Below are 11052 nucleotides of genomic sequence, written 5' to 3'. Positions count from 1 at the left end.
TCTGTGAGGCGTTCAGCGGCTCCGTCTCTTAAAACTCTCAAACTTGTTTTAAAAAAAAAAGAAGAAAACCTTCTCCCGAGAGGAGTCATATGCTTCATAAACACGCATTTGCTGTTATCAACCAGTTTTCATTCACATTAAATCATGATAAAGTACGAGGTTCACAGTAAGACATTTACCGTGACACGCGAATCTTACTTGTTCCCTGAACGCAGCACCGCGTCCAGGAGCACCTGTAGCCGCGACAAGTGAACTCATCTCCTCAAGTCTTCTCTGTGTGAGGGCAAACTGATCAGAATCTCATTATTCAATCACAGCATATTAACAGAATAATATTCATCAACGTGAATTAGTTCAAATGAACATAAATTACAGATATCGACCGAACCGGGGGGGGGGCACAACATGAAGAGAGCTGTCATCATGTCTGTCATCACTTCCTGATCAATAAGAAGGTCCGAGTCCACATACAAATTCAAACGCGTTGAGAATATTGATACATATAAACAAACAAACTAAAACATCTTAATAATAAAGCCGTTTTATAAAGACTTGAGATGATGATGAGGAGAAATCTATGTGAGCCTCGCAACCAGCAGGCAACTTCCTTGATGACGTATATGGACATCATCTCCAAAGACTAAAATATTAATAAAGAAGCCACGTTTAAAGATAAATACAGTAGGAAACATATGCTCCAGTGTTTCCCCTCGGAGGGCGTGTCTTTGTTCATCTCTCTCCTCTTTATCTGCACCGAACAGACGAACTCAGCTGGTTCCTTCACGTGCCGTCGGACATACTCGCACTTGCAGGGGAGTCCTATATATGACGAGGAGGCAGGTAACAACATTTGCCTATAATAGAATGATGTTTACGCAGGCTACTCTGCAAGGTTTTTTTTAAAATCAGAATTTACCTAAATAAGACATAAACTAGAGGTGTAACCAATTTAGGCTTCAGATATGTTCGCCCAATGAAAAAAAGCATTTGAAAGCACCACGACTTTATTTGAGTAGGAGTTATTTATAAGTAGTTAAAGTCCCACGTGATCCTGAAAGCAGCACAGGACTTAGGCACTAGCGCCCCCCTCAGGGTGTATGTGAATATGACATGTGCTTGTCAAAGCCACGGTGGACAAAGTAATCATTAAAGTGAATATAATTTAATATAATATATATAAACAAATACAAGGAAGACAAAAAAAACTATACTGGTGGTGGTGTTGGTTCAGAGAACATTCTAATGTGGTGCACATTTATATGACATGGGATCCAGAATGGATGGTAACAGAGATTGGATGGGGTTTTTCTACACAAAAAGGAAATTATTACAAATGTAAATCTTTTCAAGCAAATAATAAAAAAAGAGTTGTTTTTAACTTACATCATAAATGCATCCACAGCATTGCACACTGTCTCTATATTCTCTCTGTTAAACTCTGGCATCTAGCATAATCAAACACAAAGCAATGTTAACATTCAAACAATATGTGCCATATATCTCACTAAATAAACATTTTAAAGGGGAAAAGTCCATGTGAACTCACATTCGTTGATCCCTTTGTCCTGCCCAAGGGGCAAACACGGTTTTGGTCCCAATGGCTAATGGGGGGGGGAATTTTTTTATAACTCGCCCATTTATACTATATTGCGGTTTGAAATTCTGCATAATTATGGGCGTGGTTACTTGAGTGACAGGTGAAGCCGCTGTTTGTTAGCCGCTCGGTTGCAGCTAGCCGCTGTTTGTTAGCCGCTCCGTGGCGGCTAGCCGCTGCTTGTTAGCCGCTCCGTGGCGGCTAGCCGCTGCTTGTTAGCCGCTCCGTGGCAGCTAGCCGCTGCTTGTTAGCCGCTCCGTAGCAGCTAGCCGCTGGCAGTGCTCGGTGTCACCTGAGCTAATCCCCGGTCAGTGAACGTGACTTCTGGACCGTGTTGTCGGAGCCTTTCGAAGAACATTTCAAGCTACTACCGGATGAATCACCCGCCTGCTCTGGGTCAGTCGTCCCAACAGAGAAGTCCAGGACGCTTGCGCTCCTGTTGTGTCGGGAAGTGAAATGATGGTGTTGTTCCGTGTTTGCAGTCATTAGCGGGTGTCGGTGTCTGCGCTCGGTGCCTGGCTCGTTAGCTTAGCTCGCTAAAGCGCTCATTAGCCAGCTAGCCTGCGGTTAGCCTCGAGCGAGACTCCGTAGTTATCCTGAATTTGCAGCAAAGGGATTTTTTTGGGACAGACCAGATCTTAGTGCTGCATTTGACAATAATATTATTTAAAATATTTTATGTACAATGATTGTGTACTTTTTTCTTTTAGTTTTGTATATATTCTTGTCGATAATTTTGTTTTTATATTGCTGCTGGTGTCTCTGAGAATTTACACTGTACACTTCAAATGACAATAAAGCCTCTTTTGTCTTATGACACCAAACAGAGATCCAAGGATCAAAAGATAAATGATGACTTCATTTGTCTTTCATCTCAAACATATAAGAGCGCATGTCTGACCCAGGTCATCTCAATCTGTTGAGGAACACAACTAGCGTTTGGAAGTCAGAAGCATTTGAAAAGTATTTCGTAAACAAAAACTGTTGAACACAACAACAAGAATGAAGAAGGTGGAAGTGTCTGAAACAATGCTGGTAAAAACGATGGATGTACTCCAAGGTACATCCAGGGAAGAAGTTTCACTCCCTGACATGTCCAGAGAGAAGCATTCATACACTGACAAACCCAATCAGGACAATGCACCTGGACCTTCAACCGCAACTGACAAGGCTCCTCCCACTGAAGAAGAGTCAGGAACTGCTGCTACTTTCACTGAGGACATTACAAACACCAATCCTTTACCAGCTGTCTGTGAACCTGGTGATGACAGACCTCCAGCTGACATCCCAACTGATGAAGCTGCAGCCTCCATCTCTCCGTACTGCAGTGTACTCCAAAGCGAAACCACCAGCTACATAATGACGGGCGAAATAGGATTGGATTATAATAGATATTTCGTCAAATGTGTGGAATTAACCACGGGTAAGGAAGTGGCAGTAAAAATCCCCTACTATGAAGAATTCATTGAAGAAACCTTTCAAAATGAATTAGCGATGTTAGAAAAGATCAGGGCTCTTGACCCTGACCGACACAACATTGTCACATTCATTGAGAAATGCCAGTATGATGAACTCCCTTGTCTGGTCTTTGAAGTGATGGACATAAGTCTTTTAGACCTGCTAAAGGAGAGAGAGCGCAGAGCACTAAGTGTCAATGAAATTCGCCCTGTGACCCAACAGCTACTGGTGGCGTTAGAAGCCCTGAAGAATATTGGCATCATTCACATGGACTTAAATCCTGACAACATAATATTAGTCAATCACAAGGATCAGCCATTTAAAATCAAGTTGAGTGACTTTGGTCTGGCTCGTCCAGTGAGCCAAGTGAGCCGCGATGATGTCACTGGGACTCTTTGGTACAGGCCTCCAGAGGGAGTCTTGGGCCTCTGCTTGTCAGAAGCTGCTGATATGTGGGGAGTAGGCTGCGTCATGGCATTTATGTACTTTGGCATGCACCTCTTCCCAAACGACTGTCCAGAAGAGTGGATAGATTCTTTAGTGTACTTGCTGGGCTTTTCTGATCAGAAACAGATAAGTGCTGGTAAAAACAGTTGGATGTATTTTTTCTTGGATGAGTGGAGACGACGTAAAATCACCATTGATGAGAAGCGATTTGGTGTCAGTTTACCAGACTACCCAATTTCTTTTGACCCGTTCTTGAAATTGGAGGAAAGAGTAAAGACATTCCAAATAAAAAAGGATGATCTTGAGTATGAAGATAGAATGGAATTTTTAGATCTCCTCAAATGTTGTCTGCATGTCAGTGCTGAACAGAGAATCTGTCCCAGGGAAGCTCTTTGTCACCGTTTTATAACAATGGCTCACCTGGCAGATGAAAAAGAAACTAACTCCTACACAAACAAAGCCCTTGAGTTCATGAAGGTTTGTTCCGGCTATTATCAAGACAAATCAAAGGAATCCTCTTATCTAATGCAGTTGGCTACTGCAGATGCCACAATTGAGACTGTTGTAGAAACGGGCACAAGGAACTCAAAGCCAAAGGAGCTGTGCTTAAATTTTGATGAAGATTCAGCCCCCACACGCTTAGCCAGATTATCCTCCATTTCTTGTTTGAGTGAAGAAGTTCCTCTCCCTGACAATGCACCCCGACCTTCAGCCGCAACTGACACGGCTCCTCCCACTGAAGAAGAGTCAGGAACTGCCGCTACTTTCACTGAAAACATTACAAACACCAATCGCTAACCAGCTGTCTGTGAACCTGGTGATGACAGACCTCCAGCTGACATCCCAACTGATGAAGCTGCAGCCTCCATCTCTCCGTACTGCAGTGTACTCCAAAGCGAAACCACCAGCTACATAATGATGGACAAAATAGGAGGGGATTTTAATAGATATTTCGTCAAATGTGTGGAATTAACAACGGGTAAGGAAGTGGCAGTAAAAATCCCCTACTTTGAAGAATTAATTGAAGAAACCTTTCCAAATGAATTAGCGATGTTTGAGAAGATCAGGGCTCTTGACCCTGACCGTCACAACATTGTCACATTCATTGAGAAATGCCAGTATCGTGAACTCCCTTGTCTGGTCTTTGAAATGCTGGACACAAGTCTTTCAGATCTGATAGAGGAGAGAGAGCGCAGAGCACTTAGTCTCAATGAAATTCGCCCTGTGACCCAACAGCTACTGGTGGCGTTAGAAGCCCTGAAGAATATTGGCATCATTCACATGGACTTAAATCCTGACAACATAATGTTAGTCAATCACAAGGATCAGTCGTTTAAAATCAAGTTGAGTGACTTTGGTCTGGCTCGTCCAGTGAGCCAAGTGAGCCGTGATGATGTCACTGGGACTCTTTCATACATGCCTCCAGAGGGAGTCTTGGGCCTCTGCTTGTCAGAAGCTGCTGATATGTGGGGAGTAGGCTGCGTCATGGCATTTATGTACTTTGGCAGGCAGCTCTTCCCGTACGACTGTCCAGAAGGGTGGATAGATTTTTTAGTGCACTTGCTGGGCTTTCCTGATCAGAACCAGATAAGTGCTGGTAAAAACAGTTGGATGTATTTTTTCTTGGATGAGAAAGCAGAGTGGAGACGACGTAAAATCACCATTGATGAGAAGCGATTTGGTGTCAGTTTACCAGACTACCCAATTTCTTTTGACCCGTTCTTGAAATTGGAGGAAAGAGTAAAGACATTCCAAATAAAAAAGGATGATCTTGAGTATGAAGATAGAATGGAATTTTTAGATCTCCTCAAATGTTGTCTGCATGTCAGTGCTGAACAGAGAATCTGTCCCAGGGAAGCTCTTTGTCACCGTTTTATAACAATGGCTCACCTGGCAGATGAAAAAGAAACTAACTCCTACACAAACAAAGCCCTTGAGTTCATGAAGGTTTGTTCCAGCTATTATCAAGACAAATCAAAGGAATCCTCTTATCTAATGCAGTTGGCTACTGCAGATGCCACAATTGAGACTGTTGTAGAAACGGGCACAAGGAACTCAAAGCCAAAGGAGCTGTGCTTAAATTTTGATGAAGATTCAGCCCCCACACGCTTAGCCAGATTATCCTCCATTTCTTGTTTGAGTGAAGAAGTTCCTCTCCCTGACAATGCACCCCGACCTTCAGCCGCAACTGACACGGCTCCTCCCACTGAAGAAGAGTCAGGAACTGCCGCTACTTTCACTGAAAACATTACAAACACCAATCGCTTACCAGCTGTCTGTGAACCTGGTGATGACAGACCTCCAGCTGACATCCCAACTGATGAAGCTGCAGCCTCCATCTCTTCGAACCACCATGTACTCCAAAGTGAAACCACCAGCTACAAAATAACAGGCTTCATAGGAGGGGGAAGTTGTGCCAATGTCGCCAAATGTGTGGACTTAAACACGGGTAAGGAAGTGGCAATAAAAATCCACAACAAGAAATATGATGAAGAAATAATCCAAAATGAATTAGCAATGTTAGGAAAGATTAGGGCCCTTGACCCTGACCGACACAACATTGTCAAATTCATTGAGAAATGCCAGTATGGTGAACTCCCTTGTCTGGTCTTTGAAATGCTGGACATAAGTCTTTCAGATCTGATAGAGGAGAGAGAGCGCAGAGCACTAAGTGTCAATGAACTTCGCCCTGTGACCCAACAGCTACTGGTGGCGTTAGAAGCCCTGAAGAATTTTGGCATCATTCACATGGACTTAAATCCTGACAACATAATATTAGTCAATCACAACGATCAACCGTTTCAAATCAAGTTGATTGACTTTGGTCTGGCTCGTCCAGGGAGCCAAGTGGAGGATGACGATCTCAACTGGACTCTTTGGTACAGGCCTCCAGAGGGAGTCCTGGGCGTCCCCTTGTCAGAAGCTGTTGATATGTGGGGAGTAGGCTGTGTCATGGCATTCATGTACTTTGGCAGGCACCTCTTCCCTAATATGTATCCAGAAGATTGGATGGATACTCAAGTGCACTTGCTGGGCGTTCCAGATCAGAACCAAATAAGTGCTGGAAAAAACAGTTGGAGGTATTTTTCTTGGATGAGAAAGCAGAGTGGAGACGACGTAAAGTCAGGTTTAATGAGAAGCGATTTGGTGTCAGTTCAACAGTCTACAAGAGTTTTTTGTGCCTGTTCTTGAATTTGGAGGATGCAGTAAAGACATTCCAAATAAAAAAGGATGATCTTGAGTATGAAGATAGAATGGAATTTTTACATCTCCTCAAATGTTGTCTGCATGTCAGTGCTGAACAGAGAATCTGTCCCAGGGAAGCTCTTTGTCACCGTTTTATAACAATGGCTCACCTGGCAGATGAAAAAGAAACTAACTCCTACACAAACAAAGCCCTTGAGTTCATGAAGGTTTGTTCCAGCTATTATCAAGACAAATCAAAGGAATCCTCTTATCTAATGCAGTTGGCTACTGCAGATGCCACAATTGAGACTGTTGTAGAAACGGGCACAAGGAACTCAAAGCCAAAGGAGCTGTGCTTAAATTTTGATGAAGATTCAGCCCCCACACGCTTAGCCAGATTATCCTCCATTTCTTGTTTGAGTGAAGAAGTTCCTCTCCCTGACAATGCACCCCGACCTTCAGCCGCAACTGACACGGCTCCTCCCACTGAAGAAGAGTCAGGAACTGCCGCTACTTTCACTGAAAACATTACAAACACCAATCGCTTACCAGCTGTCTGTGAACCTGGTGATGACAGACCTCCAGCTGACATCCCAACTGATGAAGCTGCAGCCTCCATCTCTTCGAACCACCGTGTACTCCAAAGCGAAACCACCAGCTACAAAATAACGGGCTTCATAGGAGGGGGAGGTTGTGCCAATGTCGCCAAATGTGTGGACTTAAACACGGGTAAGGAAGTGGCAATAAAAATCCACAACAAAAAATGTGATGAAGAAATCATCCAAAATGAATTAGCAATGTTAGGAAAGATTAGGGCCCTTGACCCTGACCGACACAACATTGTCACATTCATTGAGAAATGCCAGTATGGTGAACTCCCTTGTCTGGTCTTTGAAATGCTGGACACAAGTCTTTCAGATCTGATAGAGGAGAGAGAGTGCAGAGCACTAAGTCTCAATGAAATTCACCCTGTGACCCAACAGCTACTGGTGGCGTTAGAAGCCCTGAAGAATATTGGCATCATTCACATGGACTTAAATCCTGACAACATAATGTTAGTCAATCACAAGGATCAGTCGTTTAAAATCAAGTTGATTGACTTTGGTCTGGCTCGTCCAGTGAGCCAAGTGAGGTTTGGTGCTGCCACGGGGACTCTTTCATACAGGCCTCCAGAGGGAGTCTTGGTCCTCCCCTTGTCAGAAGCTGTTGATATGTGGGGAGTAGGCTGTGTCATGGCATTCATGTACTTTGGCAGGCACCTCTTCCCTAACTCCAATTCACATATTTGGCTAAGAGCTCTAGTGCACTTGCTGGGCTATCCAGATCGGAAGGAGATAGGGTCAAGCCGTGACGGCCAAAAATATTTCATCAGAATGGAGAAAGGAGTTTGGAAACTACATGACGAGACTTACAATAATGAATGTGGTTGGGATTCATATGTCTCCGAGAAGTTTTTCAACTCGTTCTTGAATTTAGAGGATGCAGTAAAGACATTCCCAGTAAAAAAGGATGATCTTGAGTATGCAGATAGAATGGCATTTTTAGATCTCCTCAAATGTTGTCTGCATCTAAGTGCGCAACAGCGAATCTGTCCAATGGCAGCCCTTTATCACCGTTTTATAACAAAGGCTCACCTGGCAGATGAAAAAGAAACCAACTCCTACGTATACACAGCCCTTCAGTTCATGAAAGTTTTGTACAGCTCTTATCAAGACCATTCAAACGACTCCTCTTCTCTAAAGCGTTCACTTGCAGAAGATGCCAAAATTGAGACTGTTGTAGAAATGGACACGAGGAATTCAAAGCCAAAGGAGCTGTGCTTAAATTTGGATGAAATTTCCGCCCCCACATTCATTTCTTGTCTCAAGGAAGAAGTTTCCCTCCCTGACATGTCCAGAGAGAAGCATTCATACACTGACAAACCCAATCAGGACAATGCACCTGGACCTTCAGCTGCAACTCTCAAGGCTCCTCCCACTGAAGAAGAGTCAGGAACTGCTGCTACTTTCACTCAAAACATTTCAAGCACCAATCGTTTACCGGCTGTCTGTGAACCTGGTGATGACAGACCTCCAGCTGACATCCCAACTGATGAAGCTGCAGCCTCCATCTCTTCGAACCACCGTGTACTCCAAAGCAAAACCACCAGCTACAAAATAGCGGGCTTCATAGGAGGGGGAGGTTGTGCCGATGTCGCCAAATGTGTGGACTTAAACACGGGTAAGGAAGTGGCAATAAAAATAAGCAGAGACAATGAAAATAAAGAAATCATCCAAAGTGAATTAGCGATGTTAGAAAAGATTAGGGCTCTTGACCCTGACCAGCACAACATTGTCAAATTCATTGAGCATTTCCAGTTCGGTGAACTCCCTTGTCTGGTCTTTGAAATGCTGGACACAAGTCTTTCAGACCTGATAGAGCAGAGACAGTGCAGAGCCCTAAGTCTCAATGAAATTCGCCCTGTGACCCAACAGCTACTGGTGGCGTTAGAAGCCCTGAAGAATATTGGCATCATTCACATGGACTTAAATCCTGACAACATAATGTTAGTCAATCACAAGGATCAGCCATTTAAAATCAAGTTGAGTGACTTTGGTCTGGCTTGTCCCGAGGGCGAAGTGATGTCTGGTGCTGCCACCGGGACTCTTCCATACATGCCTCCAGAGGGAGTCCTGGGCCTCTGGTTGTCAGAAGCTCTTGATATGTGGGGAGTAGGCTGCGTCATGGCATTCATGTACTCTAGCAGGCACCTTTTCCCATACAAGTGTCCAGAAGATTGGATGGATGCTATAGTGCACTTGTTCGACTTGCCTGAATACAACCATGTACGTGCTAATAGACACCGCTGGAAGTATTTTTTCTTGGACAAGAAAGCAGAGTGGAGACGACGTAAACCAATGCCGTATAAGCAGCGATTTGGTGTCAGTTCAACAATCTCCGAGAATTTCCTTTACTCGTTCTTGAATTTGGAGGATGCAGTACAGACGGTCCCAGTAAATAAGGATGATCTTGAGTATGCAGACAGAATGGCATTTTTAGATCTCCTCAAATGTTGTCTGCATCTCAATTATGTACACAGAATCAGGCCCAGGGAAGCCCTTTGCCACCGTTTTATAACAATGGCTCACCTGGCAGATGAAATACATGTGTAGGAGTTGATCGAGTTGGTCGCACAGCTATTATCAAGTCAAATCAAATGATTCCTTTTATCTAAAGCGCTCCCTTATTGAATATGCTAAAATTGAGTGTTTTAGAAACAGTCACCAAAGGAGCAGGATAATCCGTCTGGAACATCAGCCACAACTGACACGACTCCTCCCACTGAAGAAGAGTCGGGAACTGCTGCTACTTTCACTGATGAAGCTACAGCCTCCATCTTTCAAACCCCGGTCCTGCAGCCGCCGTCAGACCTGTTGACGCTGACGATGTCAAGACTGATGAGTCCCTTTGGAAGAAACCATTTAAAGCGACGCAGAAGTATTTTTGGCAGAATTAAGAAGCAAGTGGTTTCTATTTTTACATGTGGAATGAACCAATAGTCATTCACCCCAAAAAATAAAAGGACAGAGCTGGGCCTGTTCCTCTGTCACATACAGGCATGTTTGCAGACGTTCAGAAGAATATTATTACATTTTTTTGTCCTTGATGAGCTGGTGACTGAATAACCAGGTGTCCTGCTAAACCATCAGATTGAAATTCACCTTGAATAGAATGAAATCTCTTTCATCCTTCAAGATTAATATAATGAAGAGGTCCAGTCCTGCCTCAAACATCTTGTCCCACTAGCCTCTGACCCTTGAGGGGCAGAAATCTTTCTATTGTCTCTTTCTCTCGCTCTCCTTTTTCTACCCCCCTCTCCCCCATTTCTCTCCTCAGCCCATTATTATTATTATTATTATTAACAACTATGTCATTGCATCTGTAAGTGTCAGCATTATGTTTTGTCATTTTAAGAATCAGTCTGCAACAGTTGTACAACTGCTGTCTCTCTCTCTCTCTCCTCTCCCCCATTTCTCTCACCCCAACCTGGGAACTGTTGGGTTTCTGTGATATTGTAAGCTCCCAACCTTACAAAGTAAAGTGCCCTGAAACAATGTATGTTGTGATTTGGCGCTATACAAATAAAATTGAATTGAATTCAAGGACTTCACGTAATTCATTTTGTTTCCCTCTGTCAATCGTCACCTGTGTCTACAATAGGCCTGTATGACCATAGTTATTGCCCTGAGGTTTATGACATTCTATTTAACTGTGTTTGGAGTTGCCACAGTATCAATCAGGTAACAGTAAGGGGCTTACTATCTCCATTTCATCACCGGCCATGATGACGTTCTATTTTCCCTCCAACTGTGCATCTAGTGTAGGGG

General features: G+C 43.6%; 2 protein-coding genes across 4 annotated transcripts in view; one reads left to right on the top strand and one right to left on the bottom strand.

Annotated features, from left to right (window-relative positions):
• The window catches only part of fa2h (fatty acid 2-hydroxylase), a 29491-nt gene extending 26321 nt beyond the window's left edge, over window positions 1–3170 (bottom strand). Inside the window, exons 1-4 of one of the 3 annotated variants that reach the window (XM_035643496.2) lie at window positions 1687–3170; window positions 1547–1601; window positions 1384–1445; window positions 1–819 (exon numbers count right to left, since the gene is read on the bottom strand). The exon at window positions 1–819 is cut by the window's left edge and continues 445 nt beyond it. The gene's annotated coding sequence lies outside the window, so the exon portion shown is untranslated. Of the gene's footprint in view, window positions 820–1383 lie in introns of all 3 variants that reach the window. The other 2 variants (XM_047333063.1, XM_047333064.1) reach the window with 2 other exon arrangements.
• Window positions 3166–5944, top strand: LOC124850104 (homeodomain-interacting protein kinase 2-like). The gene is made up of 2 exons (XM_047333065.1): window positions 3166–4411; window positions 5882–5944. Exon 1 carries the CDS (start codon window positions 3191–3193, stop codon window positions 4295–4297), a length of 1107 nt encoding a protein of 368 aa, XP_047189021.1. The 5' UTR covers window positions 3166–3190; the 3' UTR covers window positions 4298–4411; window positions 5882–5944.
• The last annotated feature ends 5108 nt before the right edge of the window (window positions 5945–11052 follow it).

This window comes from Scophthalmus maximus, chromosome 7 (genome assembly GCF_022379125.1).
Source record: "Scophthalmus maximus strain ysfricsl-2021 chromosome 7, ASM2237912v1, whole genome shotgun sequence".
NCBI classification, from domain to species: Eukaryota; Metazoa; Chordata; class Actinopteri; order Pleuronectiformes; family Scophthalmidae; genus Scophthalmus; species Scophthalmus maximus.
Note: the sequence above shows the minus strand (reverse complement) of the source record. Positions and strands in the feature narration are given on the sequence as shown.

Coding starts and splice junctions, on each gene's coding strand:
- LOC124850104 (XM_047333065.1), top strand. CDS start 3,191: ATGGACATAAGTCTTTTAGACCTGCTAAAGGAGAGAGAGCGCAGAGCA.